This window comes from Carassius auratus, unplaced genomic scaffold (assembly GCF_003368295.1).
Source record: "Carassius auratus strain Wakin unplaced genomic scaffold, ASM336829v1 scaf_tig00011176, whole genome shotgun sequence".
Taxonomy (NCBI): Eukaryota; Metazoa; Chordata; class Actinopteri; order Cypriniformes; family Cyprinidae; genus Carassius; species Carassius auratus.
In genome coordinates this window covers 532,289-555,984 of record NW_020524175.1, presented here as the reverse complement: position 1 = coordinate 555,984, position 23,696 = coordinate 532,289, and the positions used below count along the sequence as shown (strand labels likewise).

The window sequence follows — 23,696 nt, the reverse complement described above, 5'->3', positions numbered from 1 at the left end:
GGGTTATTTCACCAAATAATGAAAATGGTCATAATTTACTCTCCACATGTTGTTCCAGACCCACACAAACTCTGCTCATTTTTGGTAAACTAATAAATATGTTTAATATTCTCTTAATTGATGTCCTCCATTGCTAGTCTGGGAGACCAGTATTTTATTTTGAACAAACATGTTTGCCATCATATAGTTAAAAATGTATTCATATATAAATATCGGAATGAATTACTAATCTGTATTTATGAGACTTGAAAATACTGATTATCTAAATAGATTAACAAAATTATGAGAAAATTCAAAATATATTCATTTGTGTTGTAAAGACAGACATAAGTCTTATAGGTTTGGAATGACATGAGGGCAAGTAAATGATTTTTTTTTTTTTGTGTGTGTGAACTTTACCTTTACGAGGGAAGACGAAGAATGATGACTCTCCAAAATCAGACAACTCCAAAGTTCTAATCAACACAGACATCAATGGTTTTCATGAAATGAGCACGTAACCACAATGTTGTTGCATCAAAGTGTGAAGTAAACCGGCAGGAGACAACAGAAACATTTATTTTCTAAAAATAACTTACATAAAATCTCAAAAGAATGATGCTCTCCCATGTCTCTGGCTTTTAAAATCTACAAAAACAAAAACCAAACATTATTTTACTCTTAGTAAAAAAAAAAAAAAGAATTTATAACATGAAATTATGAAGTTTACTTGCCATAACTATCTTTACCTCTCTTCTAAAGAAACTGAGGAAACCACCACTTCCTCACACAAGCAGACGTCTGTGTAACTCAAAGTTAGTTGAGTTCTGCAAAGAAAAAAGGGACATCAATAGTTAAAATATGAACATATAATAACACTGTTGCTGCATCAAAATGTGAAGTAAGCAGGCAGGACACAACAGAAACGTTTTTTTTTCATTAGTCTCAAAAGAATGAAGTTATCTTGTCTCTGGTTTTCAACATCTACAAAACCAAACATTATTTTAGTCTTAGTAAAAATAAAGATAACTTGATGTTATTCTGAAGTTTACTCTCCTTAAACCCGTCTGTCCCTCTCTTCTGAAGAAGCTCCTCCTCACAGTCTGTGACTCCTCACACAAACAGCTTCTGTGTCTTTAACTCTCAGAGCGAGGACAATGAAGACACAAGCTCGACAAGTCTGAAATATTACATGTAAAATATACTTTTAACAGTTAGCACTTCAACAGCGTCAAAATAATTACGCTAGCCTTTACTACACAATGCCGTTGTCCTGACATTTTATCCTACCCTGTCAGATTTTCCTACCCGGGTTTACTGCACACGTGCACATCAATATCGCGTCCTTTGTCTCATGCTAAACAACAATATTTAATGTATCTGCATTACTGTAAGGGTAGGTTTAGGGCTGGGGTAGGTGTAGACTTTAATAAAAACGCAATCTAATTGGTAGAAAATAATATTTATTGTTGGTTTCCTGTGACTGTAACCCTTTTAGCTACAACCGCGAATATAACACATAATTACTGTATTTGCAGTACTGTAAGGGTATGATTAGGGTTGTGGTAGGTGTAGACGTTAATAAACCATAACTTTACAGTAGCATTTTTCGTTGTGGAATTGTACTACCCACTGTTTAGTGGGAGGTAGGAAATTCTGACAGCGTAGGACAGATCGACAGAACACCGTTTCCTTTAGGAGACTAACATACATTCATTTTAACCACATAAAACATGATAACAAATTAACATGAGTTTAACCGTAACAATAACCGTCTATTAACACCTCAAAGTGCAGATAATTTACGCAATCATAGGCCACGCCCACAATCCAAGATGGCAGCATGTCCTTTGTTTGTTTGTTAGGAGTTTGTCTCTGTTTTGATGTTTTTAAAGGATTTTATAACATATTATTATCTTTTTGAACACAGCAGTCAGTATTTTATTGATTGTTTGACAAACAAATTTGGATTGTGGATGTTCCTGAAATTGGAAGATTACATTCCCTAGGGCTAACAGGCCTGAGCCTTAGCCTGCTTCAGCCTCTTGCAGCTAACCGTCCTGGACCTGAGCCTGCTACAGTCTTCTTCAGCTTACCAGCCTGGAGTATCTGAGCATCCCAAACTGAGGTCTGTGCTATTCACTTTTCTTTAGGATAGTTTAGTTTAGGATAATGACCTCATTTACTATTCTTATATGCCTATTGGGCATTTGGTATCTTGGAGTGAGCAACTGTTCCTGGACACATTGGGGAGAGCTTCGGACAGTCACCTCAATTTGAAAAATGTTTGTTACAGGGGCACTTGCACTATACCTTTTATAAAACCAGAGCAACTACCGATTCAATTGGATCGTGACATAAACTTTTTGCAAGCTCTGCCCAGAGACCTACCTAAACTTCAATGCATTTTTGCTTTGTATCTCACTTGTTCACTAAATGAAGGAATTTGCCTGGCTTCTACGTATCAAAGAATTGAGTCAAAATCAAATGTGAAACAAAGATTGTTGATCGTCTTTCTTCTACTTTTGTCTGGAAATGTGCAACCAAACCCTGGCCCTGAGCTGCAGTGCCCACAGACTTTTAAATCTTTGTCTGGTCTCAAATATGTTCATCTTAATGTGCGTAGTTCACTACCAAAGATGGACATGGTTAGCATTTGGGTTAAATCAACCGGTGCAGATGTTGTTATAATTTCTGAAACTTGGTTAAGCAAATCTATTAATAATGAAGACATTAACATATTTGGGTACAATGTTTATCGTACTGATAGACCAAAAAAGGCTGGTGGTGTAGCTATTTACGTCAAATCAAGATTTAATACCTCTATTGTTTTGTCCCAATCAATTTGCAAACAAATGGAATTTTTGGCCTTGAATGTAGAAATAGCAAAGTCCCTTTCTATTGCTGTTGTTGGGTGTTACAGGCCTCCTTCAGCTTCAAAAGCGGCACTATATTCAATAAAGGATCTTTTGGCTAAATTGAGTTACACCGAACTACTTATGGCAGGTGATTTGAACTGGGACTGGCTAAATTCAAATTCTGATGAATTTAAAAGGTTTTGTGACTCTATTAATCATACCCAGTTAGTCCATCTACCCACCAGACCTAATCTTAAGAATCCAGAAAAGTCTACTTTGATTGATTTGATTTTAACAAATGTGCCTCATAAGTTCTCTTCTCTGGGTGTCTTCTGTGATGATTTAAGTGATCACTAGTTGCTGCCTGTCGAAATACTAAAATTCCAAAATGTAAACCAGGCATTGTTTGTAATCTTAAAGGGGGGGGGGATGTGAAATGCTCGTTTTCACTCAATATCCTGTTAATCTTGAGTACCTATAGAGTAGTACTGCATCCTTCATAACTCCAAAAAGTCTTTAGTTTTATTATATTCATAAGAGAAAGATAGTCTGTACCGATTTTTCCCGGAAAAACACGACCGGCTGGAGGCGTGACGTGTGGGCGGAGCTAAAGAATCACGAGCGCCAGTAGGCTTTTGCGTTGAGAGCGTTTGGAAGCTGTGACATTACCTTGAGCGAAAAACCATCATCCAAAACAAACCATGGCTAACAGTCAGATTCAGCGTATATTTATGATCCAGAATCAGATCCCGAGGCTGAAACTGAACGAAAGCAGCAGCAGCAGCAACGACTCGCTCTGAGCGGGGCTCGAACCTGGGTCTCCGGCATGGGAGGGGACGCACTAACAAGGAGGCAGAGATATTTTAAGCAGTTTTACTCACCGCCTGCGGTTCCAACACACGATTGTAACCCTTTTTCGTTGGGATTGCATCATCCTTAAGAAATAAACGATACGCAAATCCGTCGTCAAACTGGGCCTTGTTTGTAAAACAAGCATCTTCGAAATGCAGGGAACAAACAAAAACACTTGCAAAGAACCATTTTGATTAAATTTTTAAAATCTCAGAAAATAATTTTTTGACTATAAAAGAGCTTTTCTTCATTTGAAAGGTTCAATGGATTTTTAAAGTTCTTCATAGAACCATTGGTGCCAGTAAACAACTTTATTTTAAGAGTGTACAGTATGTCGTGAGGAAAAAGAGGAAGTTGTTTTGGTTGAAAATTAGAGCTATCAGTTTTGTCAGCAATTGTGCGTGTCTAAAGATGTAACTGATTATTTTTTTGCTTTTGCCTTCGCTTTTAAAGTTTTTTTACTGTAAAACTATTTTTTAGCAATTATTTGCACTAATATTAAACAATCTTTACAAAAAATGAATAAAATGTTTAATGACCATTCCAATAAACATATACATTTAAACTTTATTGTTTTTGCAAATTATATGAAAAACACTGTTTATACCTAACACACTTTGCTTGTAATGATAAGTCCACTCCCCAGCTCTTAATGCATTGTGTTTCCTTCTGGAGCATCAGTGAATGTTTGAACCTTTTTATTAGTTGTGTTTGAGTCCCTCAGTTGTCCTCAGTGTGAAATATGTATCTCAAAATCATACAGTCACTGCTGGAAAGGGTTCAAATATGGAACAGATGCTGGAAGACGGAAGAATCTGCAGGACCTTAAAGATTTTTCTGAAAAACTGAGCTCAGTTTAACTGTTCAGAACAAGCAAGAGACTCAGTCATTGAAAACAGTCATGGGCATTAATAAAGATTTTTATGAAAACTAATCATTTGTTTTATGTTACATTCAATTGTGAGTTCATATTAACAATCATGTTACTCAAAGAAATGTTAGCAAAAAATCTCTATTATTTGCTAACGTCATATCATTATAGACTACATGATAGTGCCACAACATATTTTCTTGCCTGGTCAGGGTGATAACCATCGTAGACATTAAGGAGGGCAAGTCCTCCCAATATTTAGAAATCACTAAACCCTTTTGTCAAATATTGAGAGAGAGAGAGAGAGAGATAGAGAGAAAGAGAGAGAGATTGATGTGCATTTCTCTTTTTTTCCTTTTTTTTTTTAGAGTGAGTTTACTTAAAAAGAGCTATTTCATCCTCTCTGTGATGGAAAATACAATGTAGCGATTCAGCATTTAAACTGATTTACTAAAAGTCGTGGGGCAGCTGTGTGTGTGTGTCAGTAAGCAGCGCATTAATACAGAATGGTAATTAAAGGCTCTAATGTACAACTGCACACCAGTATATGTGTGTATTGTAGGAGCTAGACAACACATGATGACATGTGATGGCATAGTAGTTTCAAGGGACAGGGGGAAGGGGTAGGCGGAGGGGAAGGGGAAGGGGTATAAAATGGAATTGGGATTGGGCCTAAGGGTTCCCAAACTTTTGAATGGGGTTATTTTAATAATTTCAACCAAGTTTTGTCTTGTGGACTAAATGTAAACATGTTTTATGTTACATATCTTACTCAGGACAGTACTAAATAAATATAATAACATTAATTTTGTATGATCTCTCTAAAATTGTTCACATTTTCACAAATTCTGCAAGGGGTTTCCAAACATTTGAATGCCAGTGTATAAGTTGCGTCAATTTAAAAAGAAAAAATAGGGTCGCTATTAAAAAACTGGAAAACCACAACTGTAGAGGCATGTATTTCCAGTTAGCTTATGTTGCAACAAAAAACAACAGATAAAAAAAGTATTAAGCAAACACTTATTCACTACTGCCTTCTCTGCTGACTAATTGCTTCAGCTACACCAGTCTTATCTTTAGACACTAGGGGTGTAACAGTACGTGTATTCGTACTGGACCATTTCGGTACAGGGCTTTCGGTACGGTGCACGTGTGTACCAAATGACGGAGTGCAATATTTTATGTGCGGAAAATAAGTACATTTTCATGTTTCCAAACGAACATATTAAGTGGCGGAAGTCTCCGCGTTCAGTGCAAATCACTGCAGCTGATGCTAAAGGCCGGCAACACACTGGATGCGTGGCGCAAACGTCTCAGCTGCGTGGCGTGTCCGTTTTTAATTTGTATCCTATCTTAACAGGTTACAGCTTGCAGACTGCCTGCGTCCGCATCCGCGCGGAAAACGCGAGCATGCTAGAAATAGGACCGACACCTATGTTTCACGCGACACGCAAGCCTGTTGGAAGCATTTCCAGGCAAAATAGAATAGGAAAAAATATATTTATATGTTATTTTGTACACAAATACATATTAATTCATGACACTTTGATGTTTGAAAGTCTAGCTATAGGTTAACATAAATTCAGATATAAATATAATAAATAAAAAAAAATGTAGTAATTATTGATTTTCAAATATTGCACCTGTCAAACAGTTTATTTTGCCGTCAATACTGTTGACGGTGTCCTTTATCAGTAGGCTTTATATTTATGCTCAATATGAAGTATAGATATTGTTGTCATGAAGAAAAGAGCCTGGTCTGTCACCTACAGCAGCAGGCACGGCACGGTTCTGGTGAAGAAGGCCTACAAGCTGGGATTGATAGTGCTGCAATGTAATCATAATTATTTATTTATATTTTTAATTATGTTTTATTATATGATATTGGTTTGAGACTGAGAGTATTTTATTTAGTGGAGAACTTTGCAGCAGTATTTTATTTTTTATTCTTTTTTATTTTATGTATATTTTATTAAAAAGTATTTTTTTTAAAAGTATAGTAATATACAACCTGCAGTTTAATGTTTGCATTTCTTTCCCTTACTGTACCGAAAATGAACCGAACCGTGACTGTAAAACCGAGGTATGTACCGAACCGCGATTTTTGCGTACCATTACACCCCTATTAGACACACACATTTACAGGCAGTTACTAAAGCCCCTTTCACACTGCCATTCCGGCAAATACAGGGGTAAAGTGTTCCTGTAATTGTTCTCTGGTCGCTAGATTTGGCACTTTCACACTGCCAGTGATGACCCGGTATATGTGCGTGCTTTCACACACAACCCTTGAAGATCCCGTAACGACACGTGACATCAGCGCGTGACGTGTAATGTACGAGTCGACAACGCTTGGCACGTTATACTTTAACTGAAGCAAGCAAACGATCTCGGCATCAGCGCAGAAAGTGAGGAACTAGCTGATCTCTGCTTCATTACAGTTTGCACATATGTTTTCGTCGCGAATGTTGATCTTCCTTCAAAACAGCCGGTAAAAGAGTCGCGCGATAACGCGCGTCATCACTTCGATACGGAATTAGATCTGGCTTTTGTTCACACAGCACTCGTTCCGGATCGATTACCGCAATGTTACTAGGTCCCCGACCCGGGTTCGATTCAGTAATCAATTCCGGGACGTGGTTGCTTTCACACAGAAGGCGACCAGGCAATGTTATGGGAATATTGCGGGTCCGACGTGCAGTGTGAAAGGGGCTTAAGAAACTGGAGGCATGTCTCAGGACAAATGGAGCCCCAGATACAGATTCCCTGTCCTGGTGGTTGTCTGTCACCGATGGAGTTTTGATTCCTTGCCGCTGTTGCCTCTGGCTTGCTTAGTTGGGAAAACTTCATTTACAGTGATTTCACTGACTTGATTGCAAATGATTGTACAGATAGTATTTTAAACTGAACTGAGATGATGACATCACTGAATTCAATGATGAACTGCCTTTAACTGTAATTTTGCATTAAAGTGCTGTATAAATAAAGGTGACTTTGACTATGTGAAAGCAAAAGCACTTTTTGTCCTTCTGAAAAGTAGATGCATTTAGGAAGAAAACACATTTTATGGATAACTGTTTCGTGAACCTAGGAGAGGAGGTAATTCTGACTTTGCTACGACACTCTGGTGCTCCTGAATCAGCAACTGTAAGTATGTTTTGTTATTAGTTTAAGTATTTGAAATGGAGTATTTAAATGCAGAGTTTTATGTAGAGCTGTAGTCAAGTCCAGCTTTGTCGAGTCCAAGTCAAATCCAAGACCAGGACTAGTCAAGACAGAGTCAAGACCGAGTCCAAAGAGGTTTGAGTCCAAGTCAAAAAGTTTTGAATCTAAGTCAAGACCGAGTCCAAATGAGAGAAAAAAAGGATTCTCTTAAAAAAAAAAAACCTACTACTAATAATTTATGTGATGCCTATCTCCCTATTTAAGAAAATAATTTTACATTATTATTTGTAATGATCAAAAAGCATATGCAAAGTAACAACTCTGTAGGACAGGGGTCTCCAAATTAGATCCTGGAGGGCCAATGCTCTGCAGAGCGTAGCTCCAACCGGCCTTAACACACCTATCTGGAAGTTTCTAGTGTGTCTAAGAGCTTGAATGGCTGGTTCAAGTGCGTATAATTAAGGTTGGAACTAAACTCTGCAGGACACATTAGGACCGATTTTGGAGCCATAGGGTCAAATTATTTTTATGTTCTTTATTTATATTTTATAGGTTTGTTGTTGGCGTCTGTACTGCATTTGAGCTCCGTCACTATATTCTTTTTATAGACTATTTTTAACTTAAAAATAAATGTTATACACCATCGTTTCCTTTTATATAAAGTGTGAATATATCCTCCATTGTATTCTACAACAAAAACAATCAGAGCGCCTCGCTATCACTAGTTTTATTTTGATCTCCCGGGTCTGTTATTAGCTTATAGCCCGTTAGCATCAGCAGCGTGGTTTCAGCTAACTGCGCTTACATTGCTAATACTCTATTTACACACATTACAACTGCTGTACTCACTGCCACTTGCTTTAATGGCGGATGAATGTCTACCTTTGATTGCAGGTGGGGACACACTCGAGCTGCATTCTGTGCAGCTCAAGCTTGAGGCCGTGGGGAAGCAGATTCATGACCTCGAGGTGAGGCAGACCCAGCTGAGAGAGCGGAGAGCTGCGCTGGAATTATCCCGGGCTGACGCTCACAAGTCCGGGGTAAGTATACAGCGTGCTGTTAACAGTCCAACCACGTCTACTCCGTGTGTTTCTCTGCACAGGCCCGATGCACCCAGGACGCGATCTTCCCAGATGTCCTTCAATTCGACGCCGGGACACCATGGACCCTGAGTGCATCCACAGAGGAAGACGCGAGCCGGGCCCCTGGCGGCGACTTCTCCCCCTCCTGCCTTCGAGATCTCAATCTGGAACCGCTTCGCTGCCCTCCGTGAGACAAGACGCGACGCTGTGATCATCGGAGACTCCATCGTCCGACACATCCGTGCTACGTTAGCCGAAGGTAAAGTGCACACTCATTGTTTGCCTGGTGCTCGTGTTCTCGATGTTTCTGTGCAGATACCCGCGATCCTGAAGGACGACTAGAGCCCCAGAGCGGTCGTGCTTCACGCCGGGGTTAACGACACCACGCTGCGGCAGACGGAGACGCTGAAGAGGGTCTTCAGGAGCCTGATCGAGACGGTTCACAGCACGACACCCGCAGCGACGATCATCGTGTCAGACCACTGCCCACGTATCGACGAGGACACGAAAGGTTCAGTAGACCTTTTCTTTAAATGAATGGTTGTTGTCATGGTGTAAAGAACAGAAACTGCTATTTGTTAATAACTGAAATCTTTTCTGGGAGCGTCCTTGGCTGTTTCGCGCTGATGGATTACACCCCAGTCGAGTCGGAGCGGAGCTTCTCTCTGACAACATCTCCAGGACACTGCGCTCCATGTGACTAGTAAGACAATTCTCAAATAACCATTATGATGAGTTTTGTTCCACCCGCTTAAATGATAAAAGTACTTGCGCTGTAAAAACTATTAAGACTGTGTCTGTTCCCCGAATAGTGAGGTCAAAATATAAATATAATGTAGGGGTTTCTTACTTACTACATAACTAATTAGGAATTATTGAAGAACTAACAGGTGATTATTCATTAACACTTAACTCACTACTGTTAACTACTAAGAAAGATGTGTTAACTAATCAGTATGTAATATAATTTTATGATTGTGTTAAGTAACAGTTAGCTAATCAGTAATATATTCTGTGATACCTCCTGAATCCTGAACTACTATTAATTATCTACTAGTTAAGGTTCAAGAAAAATAACTATGAAATAACTACTTCTGAACAGTTATACGCAAAAAAAAAAAAAAAAAAACACTATAATAACCAGGCTGTGTCCCACAAATCAAGTACTTGAGTACAAGTACAGATACCCCAATAAAATATTAATCCAGTAAAATTATAAGTAGGCTTGTTAATTTTCAAAATTACTTGAGTAAAAGGACAAGTACAAAGTACTACTACAGTAGCAACTTTGTTACAGCCCAATTATTAGCCTATAATGGAAATTAAATATGGATTTTGTTTGCTTCTAAATGTTTAACTTTTGATTATGAAATGTTTGTTAAATTAGTGGGCAGTATACATGTTAAAATGGAATAAAATATGCTGTATTAAGAAATGTTCTCATCTGAAATAAACAGATGAGAGTATTTTACAAAGTTTATGATTACTTTTATAGGTTGTTCTTAGTCAAAATGATGTAGTTTATTATTTACTAGGTTCACTTTAGAATTCTGTAAGTCCTGCAAAATTATCTGATAATTCTTTATTAATTACTAATGGGTTCCCTATGTTTTCACTTTAGAATACTGTTTCAGATTCTAAGTAATTCTTCAGGAATTATTTGATAATTAATTATTAATTACTAATGGGTTCCCTATGTTTTCACTTTAGAATACTGTTTCAGATTCTAATTAATTCTTCAGGAATTATTCGATAATTCTTTATTAATTACTAATCGGTTCCCTATGTTTTCACTTTAGAATACTGTTTCAGATTCGAAGTAATTCTTGAGGAATTATCTAATTCAGCCTGATCTCACAATCAAAACATACATATTTAGACGTAAATTAAAACCGTCCAATACGTATGTGCCTTTACGAATTTACAGTGTTGTTTAGGTATTATCTGGACGTAATTACAGGTTCCATAAAAACAACCTAAAATACGTACAGATAGAACGTGTTCTCTGACCAGTCAGTTATCCATAGAAAAATGCGTAACCCCACCCGAACCTAAACCTACCCAATTTATACAGAATGTTAAAAGAATAAAACATAATAAAACACAATTTTAGTAAAAATATAACATTAAAACGTTATTTTGAGCCACTAACGTTAATTCTACACCTACTCCTAAACCTACCAATAACCATTTCTTAAAACTACATAACGTTACTGTTATAAATAAACAAATAACAGACAAACAAACATAACATTAATCATTTATTTTTTTGCGAAAAGATCAAAAGTGGTACCAAAAGTAGTTCAAATGATAATGAGTTCCAGTCGCAGTCCTCTCTGGAGGTAATAGTTTTTATAAGGTACAGAGCATAATGTAATTTATTAATCCGTGAAATTATGAATCTGTCTTCTCTCCGTGAAGGCGCACTGGCATAGTACTGATTTCAAATGTCTATCAACTGAAACACGGCATGTCGCAATCTGTGACGAATTAGGTGAGAACCAATGAGAGTTCGATATCAGTGCCGTAAACCGTGTCGTAACGTTTCTCGAGGGTGGCGCACTGGCGCTATTTTCACATTCAAATCATATCATAACGAGCGCGGGCTTTGACTGTGTGACGGTCGCTGTTACTGAGAATGAAGATGAAGATCGATTGATAAAGGGCTGAATTTGGATATGTTCCTTGCAAACATCTGGATTCTAAAGATATGGAGTACAGCAAACAAATAAAACAGATGTGATTTGTAATTTTACACTGTGCTTTTGTGTATCTATGGTTTTAATGCCACTCATTGGATAGGAGAAAATCGCAGAGCAAAATATTGCAAAATGTTTCAGGTTCAAAATAAGTCTTTCAGAATTATTTGATCATTAAGTATTAATTACTAATGGGTTCCCTATGTTTTCACTTTAGAATACGGTTTCAGATTCTAAGTAATTCTTCAGGAATTATCTGATAATTCTTTATTAATTACTAATGGGTTCCCAATATTTTCACTTTAGAATCGGCCTAATGTTTCAGGTTCAAAATAAGTCCTGCATAATTATTTTATAATTCTTTATTAATTGCAAATTGGGTACCTGTATTTTCACTTTTCCTGGTGTATATATATATATAATGTGGTATATGCTGAGGAGGCTCACATACAGTACTGTATATAAAATATAAAAACTAAGGTAAGTTATCGCAAGGCACTGGAGTCATGGTGGGGTTCCTACTGGAAGGTGATTTCTTACAAAACACACTCACAAAACAATTTGCTACATAGGCAAAACCTCTATAAAGTGTATTGCATTTATTAATATTGCATTTTAATACTACTACTATTATTGCTAATAGCATTTATATGAAAGGGTCACAATTCAATGTAATTGTGTAAAACTGTTCATTAGTAGTTACTTCATAGTTATTTTTCTTGAACCCTAACTAGTAGATAATCAATAGTAGTTCTTCAGGAGGTATGACAGAATACATTAGTTATTGATTAGTTAACTGTTGCTTAACATAATCATAAAATTATATTCCATACTGATTAATTAACACATCTTCCTTAGTAGTTAACAGTAGTGAGTTAAGTGTTAATGAATAATCACCTGTTAGTTCTTCAATAATTCCTTATAAGTTATGTAGTAAGTAAGAAACAAATCTAAAGTGTTACCAATGTAGGATCTAGAAGAAATCTTATCGTAATTAAACCAGAAAAATGTAAATGAACAAAAACAATTTTTAAAGTTTGGGCTCATAAATATTAGATCACTCACACCCAAAGGAGTTATTGTAAATGAAATGATCACAGATAATAGTTTTGATGTACTCTGCTTGACTGAAACCTGGCTAAAACCAAATGATTATTTAGGTCTAAATGAGTCTACTCCACCAAACTAGTGTTATAAACATGAGCCCCGTCAGACTGGTCGTGGCGGGGGTGTTGCAACAATATATAGTGATATTCTCAATGTTACCCAGAAAACATGATACAGGTTTAACTCTTTTGAAATACTTCTGCTAAATGTTACACGGTCAGACATGCAAAAGAAATCTAATGTATCTCTTGCTCTGGCTACTGTGTATAGACCACCAGGGCCATATACAGAATTCCTAAAAGAATTTGCAGATTTCTTCTCAGACCTTCTAGTTACAGTTGATAAGGCGCTAATCATGGGAGATTTTAATATTCACGTTGATTCACGTTGAAAACAAATGATACATTAGGACTTGCGTTTGCTGACCTAATAAACTCTTTTGGATTCGAGCAAAATGTCACCGGGCCCACTCATCGTTTTAATCATACACTAGATTTAATTATATCTCATGGAATCGATCTTACTGCTATAGATATTGTACCTCAAAGTGATGATATTACAGATCATTTCCTTGTATCGTGCATGCTGCATATAACTGATATTAACTATATGTCTCAGCGTTACCGTCTGGGCAGAACTATTGTTCCAGCCACCAAAGAAAGATTCGCAAATAACCTGCCTGATCTATCTCAACTGCTATTTGTACCCAAAAATACACATGAATTAGACGAAATGACTGACAACATGGGAGCTATTTTCTCTAATACATTAGAAGCTGTTGCCCCAATCAAATTGAAAAAGGTTAGAGAAAAACGTACTGTGCCATGGTATAACAGTAATACTCACTCTCTCAAGAAAGAAACTCGTAGTCTTGAACGCAAATGGAGAAAAACTAACTTGGAAGTTTTTAGAATTGCATGGAAAAGCAGTATGTCCAGCTATAAACAGGCTCTAAAAACTGCTAGAGCAGAGCATATACACAAACTCATTGAAAATAACCAAAACAATCCAAGGTTTAAACAGTTGAGCCAGGGGATCAGCGCAATATTATACACATACCTCTACGAGTCACGAGTGTGAAGTGACTGAACGTAAACTTTATGAGTGAAAAGATCAGACACCACATTGCTGTTGCCTCTCCATCCATCTCACATAAATCAGAGCTTGGCAAGAGTAATATCACCTATAATAATACATCATACAAGTTCTATTATTTGTATATAAAATTAGTTAAAAGGCAATGATTTAAACCTTGGTCTACCGATATGATACAAATGGAATAAGCACAGCACAGCACAGCACGCTCACCAATCAAACAGCCGCGCTGCGCGTCTCAGTCTCTCAAAAACCAAACCAGTTCTCTTTCAAGAGTAGGCCAATAATCACATGATACATAAAATAATCACATGATATGTAAAAGTTGATAGCCTGAATGCACTGTAAGTTGCTTTGGATAAAAGCGTCTGCTAAATGCATAAATTTAAATTTTAAATTTAATTTTAATTTAATTTAATCAACTTACATACAGATACATTTTCTATTTGGCCTACATATTTGCATATTTATCTTTTGCTTTTGCTGGTTTGCGTGGCACACACACATTTGTTTAGTGACGTTCACAAAAAGACTCACTTAAAGAGTTCTGCGTAATGAAAATAAGCGCATTGAATGGATTCAGTCATGTTCAAATGACCGATAAACGTTTGTCATGACATCTCTCTTATTAATTATTGTAAAGGGTAAGTTTAAGGCTATCTAGGTGTAGACGTAAATTATACACAATCTAACAGGTAGAAAATTTAATTAGAAACATTTAAACTTTTCAGAACGCAGCAAGTGCACTGCTGGTCATGCACAGCCTTTCCTGTAACAAAATTGAAAGCTAAGCCAAAATGGAGTGGATAGACATTTTTTTTAATGAATTTATCAGCAGAGATACTGCAAGGGATTTTTGTGCTGGAAATCCATTGATTTGATAGGGTCACACAGTGGAGTCAGCTGTCTTAACCATCCGTGGTTTGTGTACTGCAAACACATATGAGCGTCACTGTGTCTGTCACGCAACTCTGTTCCTCAATCTGACTTTGCTGCAGACGGGAATTGAACTGCTGGTTACGTCTGGTCAGAGGAGAACTTGCCCCCCAACTGAGCCTGGTTTCTCCCAAGCAGGGCCGGCTTTGCCGACAGGCGACACAGGCAGCCACCTGAGGCACCATCTGCTGGATGTGGCGCAAAATTGCAGAATTATATAAAAAAAAAAATTTTTTATTAAATGTACGTATTGTATTATGAAAGCTGCGCACAAGCAGTTGTTTTTTCCGGGGTGGGGGCTCTCTCGCCTTGGGCACCAAATAACCTAGAGCCGGCCCTGCTCCCAAGGTTTTTTTTCGCCATTCTGTCACCGATGGAGTTTTGGTTCCTTTCCGCTGTCGCCTCTGGCTTAGTTGGGGTCACTTCATTTACAGCGATACTGTTGACTTGATTACAAATTATTGCAAAGATACGACATCTCTGAATTCAATGATTAAATAAATAAAGGTGACTTGACTCTTTAGGCTTGAACTGATGGTAAAAGGACATTATTAACGGTTTTACATGTATTCTGAAAGATGAAACTCACAATTATGGAAAAGGGCATTACATTTCTGATGAGTGCTTGTAGTGTTCGGCCAATCACAAGTATTGGGTCAGCTGTCCAATCAGAGCAGGGGAAGGAAGAACTAATGCATATATGAGAGATGCGTTTCCTGCACTTCCACTCTGCAGGGTGTCTGTGTATGTCTGTTTCTCAGGAGATCAAAGTATCTGAGGCTTTTTTAATTTACAATTGCTTAAAGTAGTAAGCAGTGGAAAGTTATCACTAGTTAGTACAGATCAGCTGGTGAGGTGAGTACGAGTTTGTAAAGCATTATTTGATCTGAAAAACTCAAGTTAAACTCAATTTAAATTAATATTTATTTAAAATATTTTCATTGTTTAATAATATTGAATAGTTGCCTTTGTCAAATTGCTAATTTTCCATACATTTAAGCAATGTTCCTTCTATTTTAATTTTTTTTCTTGTTGAGCAAAACTTTTCTCTATTGGTCAGACATTTTGACAGCCTGAGCAAAAACATGTTTTATACCTTTATATCTGTACAGCGCACACACACATAAACTGTAACTTTTAACTTTAATGTTTATTATACTTGATTGAATCTTTTTAGAGTTCTCTCATTTTAGATTATTTGAGAAAGTATTTTTTACAGTGCTGTGTCACCAAGAAATTCTAATAAAACATTATAATAAAAAAACCCTGACATAGAACAGTTCAATACTTTATAATAATATAATATAATGTAATATAATTAATATATAGCTAATATTTTAAAAATGAAGCAGAATTATCTTTTTGAGATCAACTTTTTATTAGTCTTATAATTCATAAAAAAGCTAATATTTTTTATAAATATTTAAAACAAAAGTATAGTAGAGTTTGCACACTGCTACCTTATCTTTCATCCGCTACCATTTGCAATTATTTCACATTCACTAGAATTCTCTCAAAAGGCTTTCCCAAAATATTATTGTGCCTGTCACATTATTTCTTCTGTTGCGACTGTGCAGCTCAGAGGGAACATTGTTCATAAGTCACTTCGCATAAAAGAATCTGCTAACTGAATGATTAAATGTTTGACACTGATAATATATGATATTCACAGGACAAGCAGAGCACTATGGACAGCAGCAACTCAAGCAAAATGAACCAGACTGATTATAACAATAATAACTTGGATGAAGTTTTTTGTCTGGAATGTTTTGAAATGCTGATGAACAAGATTTCTCTGGTCTTCTTCTACCTGACCTTGATCCTCGGTGTTCCTGGCAATGCATTTGTCGTGTATGTCGCTGGATTGAAGATGAAGAGGACTGTTAATACAGTATGGTTTCTCAATCTAGCGATTGCTGACCTCTTGTGCTGCCTTACCACTCTTTTCATCGTGAATGGGAGCGCTCTTGATCCCTCGCCTTACGCATCCGTACTGTGCAAGATTATCCCTTTCATTATACTCATCAACATGTTTGCCAGCGTTTTCACACTGAGCTTGATTAGTCTGGATCGGTTTACTCAGGTGATCACGCCGGTTTGGGCTCAGAATCATCGCAGCTTGTTCATCGCACGACTGACCTGTGTATCGGCTTGGATTCTGCCTTCACTTCTTTGTGTGCCTTTTATGTTAAATAAGACTATAACAGTAAATAACAAAACAGACTGCGATTTTGCTGACGATTTTCAGAAAAATGTAAATGAACAAAAACAATTTTTAAAGTTTGGGCTCATAAATATTAGATCACTCACACCCAAAGGAGTTATTGTAAATGAAATGATCACAGATAATAGTTTTGATGTACTCTGCTTGACTGAAACCTGGCTAAAACCAAATGATTATTTAGGTCTAAATGAGTCTACTCCACCAAACTAGTGTTATAAACATGAGCCCCGTCAGACTGGTCGTGGCGGGGGTGTTGCAACAATATATAGTGATATTCTCAATGTTACCCAGAAAACATGATACAGGTTTAACTCTTTTGAAATACTTCTGCTAAATGTTACACGGTCAGACATGCAAAAGAAATCTAATGTATCTCTTGCTCTGGCTACTGTGTATAGACCACCAGGGCCATATACAGAATTCCTAAAAGAATTTGCAGATTTCTTCTCAGACCTTCTAGTTACAGTTGATAAGGCGCTAATCATGGGAGATTTTAATATTCACGTTGATTCACGTTGAAAACAAATGATACATTAGGACTTGCGTTTGCTGACCTAATAAACTCTTTTGGATTCGAGCAAAATGTCACCGGGCCCACTCATCGTTTTAATCATACACTAGATTTAATTATATCTCATGGAATCGATCTTACTGCTATAGATATTGTACCTCAAAGTGATGATATTACAGATCATTTCCTTGTATCGTGCATGCTGCATATAACTGATATTAACTATATGTCTCAGCGTTACCGTCTGGGCAGAACTATTGTTCCAGCCACCAAAGAAAGATTCGCAAATAACCTGCCTGATCTATCTCAACTGCTATTTGTACCCAAAAATACACATGAATTAGACGAAATGACTGACAACATGGGAGCTATTTTCTCTAATACATTAGAAGCTGTTGCCCCAATCAAATTGAAAAAGGTTAGAGAAAAACGTACTGTGCCATGGTATAACAGTAATACTCACTCTCTCAAGAAAGAAACTCGTAGTCTTGAACGCAAATGGAGAAAAACTAACTTGGAAGTTTTTAGAATTGCATGGAAAAGCAGTATGTCCAGCTATAAACAGGCTCTAAAAACTGCTAGAGCAGAGCATATACACAAACTCATTGAAAATAACCAAAACAATCCAAGGTTTAAACAGTTGAGCCAGGGGATCAGCGCAATATTATACACATACCTCTACGAGTCACGAGTGTGAAGTGACTGAACGTAAACTTTATGAGTGAAAAGATCAGACACCACATTGCTGTTGCCTCTCCATCCATCTCACATAAATCAGAGCTTGGCAAGAGTAATATCACCTATAATAATACATCATACAAGTTCTATTATTTGTATATAAAATTAGTTAAAAGGCAATGATTTAAACCTTGGTCTACCGATATGATACAAATGGAATAAGCACAGCACAGCACAGCACGCTCACCAATCAAACAGCCGCGCTGCGCGTCTCAGTCTCTCAAAAACCAAACCAGTTCTCTTTCAAGAGTAGGCCAATAATCACATGATACATAAAATAATCACATGATATGTAAAAGTTGATAGCCTGAATGCACTGTAAGTTGCTTTGGATAAAAGCGTCTGCTAAATGCATAAATTTAAATTTTAAATTTAATTTTAATTTAATTTAATCAACTTACATACAGATACATTTTCTATTTGGCCTACATATTTGCATATTTATCTTTTGCTTTTGCTGGTTTGCGTGGCACACACACATTTGTTTAGTGACGTTCACAAAAAGACTCACTTAAAGAGTTCTGCGTAATGAAAATAAGCGCATTGAATGGATTCAGTCATGTTCAAATGACCGATAAACGTTTGTCATGACATCTCTCTTATTAATTATTGTAAAGGGTAAGTTTAAGGCTATCTAGGTGTAGACGTAAATTATACACAATCTAACAGGTAGAAAATTTAATTAGAAACATTTAAACTTTTCAGAACGCAGCAAGTGCACTGCTGGTCATGCACAGCCTTTCCTGTAACAAAATTGAAAGCTAAGCCAAAATGGAGTGGATAGACATTTTTTTTAATGAATTTATCAGCAGAGATACTGCAAGGGATTTTTGTGCTGGAAATCCATTGATTTGATAGGGTCACACAGTGGAGTCAGCTGTCTTAACCATCCGTGGTTTGTGTACTGCAAACACATATGAGCGTCACTGTGTCTGTCACGCAACTCTGTTCCTCAATCTGACTTTGCTGCAGACGGGAATTGAACTGCTGGTTACGTCTGGTCAGAGGAGAACTTGCCCCCCAACTGAGCCTGGTTTCTCCCAAGCAGGGCCGGCTTTGCCGACAGGCGACACAGGCAGCCACCTGAGGCACCATCTGCTGGATGTGGCGCAAAATTGCAGAATTATATAAAAAAAAAAATTTTTATTAAATGTACGTATTGTATTATGAAAGCTGCGCACAAGCAGTTGTTTTTTCCGGGGTGGGGGCTCTCTCGCCTTGGGCACCAAATAACCTAGAGCCGGCCCTGCTCCCAAGGTTTTTTTTCGCCATTCTGTCACCGATGGAGTTTTGGTTCCTTTCCGCTGTCGCCTCTGGCTTAGTTGGGGTCACTTCATTTACAGCGATACTGTTGACTTGATTACAAATTATTGCAAAGATACGACATCTCTGAATTCAATGATTAAATAAATAAAGGTGACTTGACTCTTTAGGCTTGAACTGATGGTAAAAGGACATTATTAACGGTTTTACATGTATTCTGAAAGATGAAACTCACAATTATGGAAAAGGGCATTACATTTCTGATGAGTGCTTGTAGTGTTCGGCCAATCACAAGTATTGGGTCAGCTGTCCAATCAGAGCAGGGGAAGGAAGAACTAATGCATATATGAGAGATGCGTTTCCTGCACTTCCACTCTGCAGGGTGTCTGTGTATGTCTGTTTCTCAGGAGATCAAAGTATCTGAGGCTTTTTTAATTTACAATTGCTTAAAGTAGTAAGCAGTGGAAAGTTATCACTAGTTAGTACAGATCAGCTGGTGAGGTGAGTACGAGTTTGTAAAGCATTATTTGATCTGAAAAACTCAAGTTAAACTCAATTTAAATTAATATTTATTTAAAATATTTTCATTGTTTAATAATATTGAATAGTTGCCTTTGTCAAATTGCTAATTTTCCATACATTTAAGCAATGTTCCTTCTATTTTAATTTTTTTTCTTGTTGAGCAAAACTTTTCTCTATTGGTCAGACATTTTGACAGCCTGAGCAAAAACATGTTTTATACCTTTATATCTGTACAGCGCACACACACATAAACTGTAACTTTTAACTTTAATGTTTATTATACTTGATTGAATCTTTTTAGAGTTCTCTCATTTTAGATTATTTGAGAAAGTATTTTTTACAGTGCTGTGTCACCAAGAAATTCTAATAAAACATTATAATAAAAAAACCCTGACATAGAACAGTTCAATACTTTATAATAATATAATATAATGTAATATAATTAATATATAGCTAATATTTTAAAAATGAAGCAGAATTATCTTTTTGAGATCAACTTTTTATTAGTCTTATAATTCATAAAAAAGCTAATATTTTTTATAAATATTTAAAACAAAAGTATAGTAGAGTTTGCACACTGCTACCTTATCTTTCATCCGCTACCATTTGCAATTATTTCACATTCACTAGAATTCTCTCAAAAGGCTTTCCCAAAATATTATTGTGCCTGTCACATTATTTCTTCTGTTGCGACTGTGCAGCTCAGAGGGAACATTGTTCATAAGTCACTTCGCATAAAAGAATCTGCTAACTGAATGATTAAATGTTTGACACTGATAATATATGATATTCACAGGACAAGCAGAGCACTATGGACAGCAGCAACTCAAGCAAAATGAACCAGACTGATTATAACAATAATAACTTGGATGAAGTTTTTTGTCTGGAATGTTTTGAAATGCTGATGAACAAGATTTCTCTGGTCTTCTTCTACCTGACCTTGATCCTCGGTGTTCCTGGCAATGCATTTGTCGTGTATGTCGCTGGATTGAAGATGAAGAGGACTGTTAATACAGTATGGTTTCTCAATCTAGCGATTGCTGACCTCTTGTGCTGCCTTACCACTCTTTTCATCGTGAATGGGAGCGCTCTTGATCCCTCGCCTTACGCATCCGTACTGTGCAAGATTATCCCTTTCATTATACTCATCAACATGTTTGCCAGCGTTTTCACACTGAGCTTGATTAGTCTGGATCGGTTTACTCAGGTGATCACGCCGGTTTGGGCTCAGAATCATCGCAGCTTGTTCATCGCACGACTGACCTGTGTATCGGCTTGGATTCTGCCTTCACTTCTTTGTGTGCCTTTTATGTTAAATAAGACTATAACAGTAAATAACAAAACAGACTGCGATTTTGCTGACGATTTTCAGTTGAATAGAAGTTTTTGCATCATTAGATTTGTGATTGGCTTTTTGGTTCCTCTCATATGCATCACAACATGTTACGGATTCATCGCACACAAGTTAGGCAGGAGTCATTTTCACTCTGGACGAGCATTTCGTATCATGTCTGCTGTAATCGTGGCCTTTTTTCTTTGCTGGCTGCCGTATCACATAGTAGTTTTGTTAATAATGTATGGAGAGAAATCCAGTTCCTCTGTGGCTGCGGCAGTGCATCCGTTGACCTTCTCTTTGGCGTATTTCAACAGCTGTCTGAACCCCATTCTGTATGTTTTCTTGGGGCAGGATTTTAAGAGCAATGTTAAACTTTCTCTAAGACGCGTTTTTGAAAGAGTTTTCTCTGAGGAGGGAACACAAGCATCATGATCCACACAGCCTCAACACACACACTCAGTGTAGTGAAGATATCGGCTCATTTATACAGAGGTTTCTGATTTATTTTTATTACTATTCTAATAATGTTGTTCTAATTATTTCTTTTTGAAATTCATCAACTCGAAATCAGAAAGTCATCCAACTCTTATTCATTATTCCTGTGTGTTTCTCTCTGTATTGTTGATGTATTTTCAGTGATTGGTGATTTGTGAACTATCGTCAAAGCTTAACATCACAGTGATTGAATACTGATGCTTGATTAATTAATTCTATGCTAAATTCATGAAGAAGAAAATGTAATTTAAAGCTTGTAATTGTGAATATAACAAAAACAGGTTTTATTTTACTCTGCCTTATCTCAGTGATTTAGTCATTTTGGTGTTTTTCTACTTTAGTGTTATGGAGTTGATTACTCAGAATAAAAAAGTGCATGATGTATAAACATTGTTTTAAATATAAAATGCAAAATAAAAAATTTTATCATTATTGTAATGTTCACTGAACCTTTAATTCATTTGTAATTAGATTTTTTGGTTTTATTGAAAATGAGGACACGTTTGGAGGCTGCAACAAAACAACTTCCTCCTTTTCATCACGACAGGAAAGTGACAAGGAGACGTGTTAAATTAAATGACAGATAACAGATTTTAAGATTACAAATACTTTGCTGTAAATGTATATGTAAATGTACATTTACCTGCAATTACTAAAACCAGCAACTGCTAAGAAACTTAAGAAGTTCCTCTTTTTCCTTTTTTATTCTGGAGAAACTGGTCAAATAAATGACAGATGACAGACTGAAAGATCTCTATTCCAAATGCATTATCAAATAAAATAAACGTGTAAATGTTCTGTTTATAAAACTTTCTGTAAAATTCCATAAAAGTGACCTGATTCTGGATCAGTGTAGTATTAATTCTGCATGTCTTTTGTAGTATAAATAGTGAGCAGTATATTCATATTCCTTTAATGGAGCTTGATAAGGACAATATGAGTTTAAAATACTGAGAACCTACACGTGTTTGACCCATGTGATGCAAAGGGTTTATGACATGCCTCATATGATGGCAAAAGAGCAAATTATTATGTTTTTCTTAAAGAGGGACATTTTGTAAAACAGAGTTGAACAGAAAGTGAGAAACCATGACAAATTATGAATATTGTCTTTCTCAGAAAAAGCATAAATCATAACTCATGTAAGTTAAAGAATCATACTGATATATAATTTCAGGCATTCTTAGAAATTGCTTTAAAGAAGTATGTTTGGTTTAAAATCATTCAGGCGTCTAAACTCTCAAAATCTCTTGAACCCTCTGAGCTCTTCTTATTTGTTGCTCTCTCATGCTCTCGATCACATGCTGGTTCTGAAACTGAAGCCTCTGGACCCACTCCTCACGTAACCTGAGAGAAAACATTGAGGATTTATTGTTGTGTGCACACATAGACTTTATATAATGATGATACAATTGGTTTTGGAGAATCTCATCTCAGCAAATATGTTTCATTTTTAAGAACCGTTAAACATTTGCTAATTAATTTGAAATCTAAATTACTATCCAGAAGTTTGGAATAAAAAAGATTTTTTTAAAGGTTTTTGAAACAAGTCTCTTCTGGTCATGAGGGTTCATTTATTTTATCAGAATACAAAAAAAAAAAAAAAAAAAAGTAAAATGTTATTTATTTCTGAGATTTTCTTCATTCCTCCAGTCTTCAGTGTCACATGATCTTCACAAATCATTCTAATATGATGATTTACTGTTAATTTTAAATGTTATTATTGATGCACAATTGATAATACATGGTTATTATTATCAATGCTTTTTGAAGAATATTTGTTTCAAATGGAATATTAAATGAGATTATAAAGGTCTGTATTTTTTTAATCAATGTTAACATGCATCCATGCTAAAAAAAAAAAAAAAACTTTGAATTTTTTTTGAATATTTCCACAAAAATATGAAGTTTTCAACAGTATTTTTACAGCAAATCAGAATATTAGAATAATGATTAGAAGTGT

At 36.4% G+C, this 23,696-nt stretch overlaps 1 protein-coding gene across 1 annotated transcript; it reads left to right on the top strand.

Annotated features, from left to right (window-relative positions):
• Positions 1 to 19,324: 19,324 nt before the first annotated feature.
• Positions 19,325 to 22,128, top strand: LOC113072979 (C3a anaphylatoxin chemotactic receptor-like). Its single transcript, XM_026245858.1, has 2 exons — positions 19,325 to 19,881; positions 20,699 to 22,128. Exon 2 carries the CDS (start codon positions 20,714 to 20,716, stop codon positions 21,668 to 21,670), a length of 957 nt encoding a protein of 318 aa, XP_026101643.1. The 5' UTR covers positions 19,325 to 19,881; positions 20,699 to 20,713; the 3' UTR covers positions 21,671 to 22,128.
• Positions 22,129 to 23,696: the final 1,568 nt, after the last annotated feature.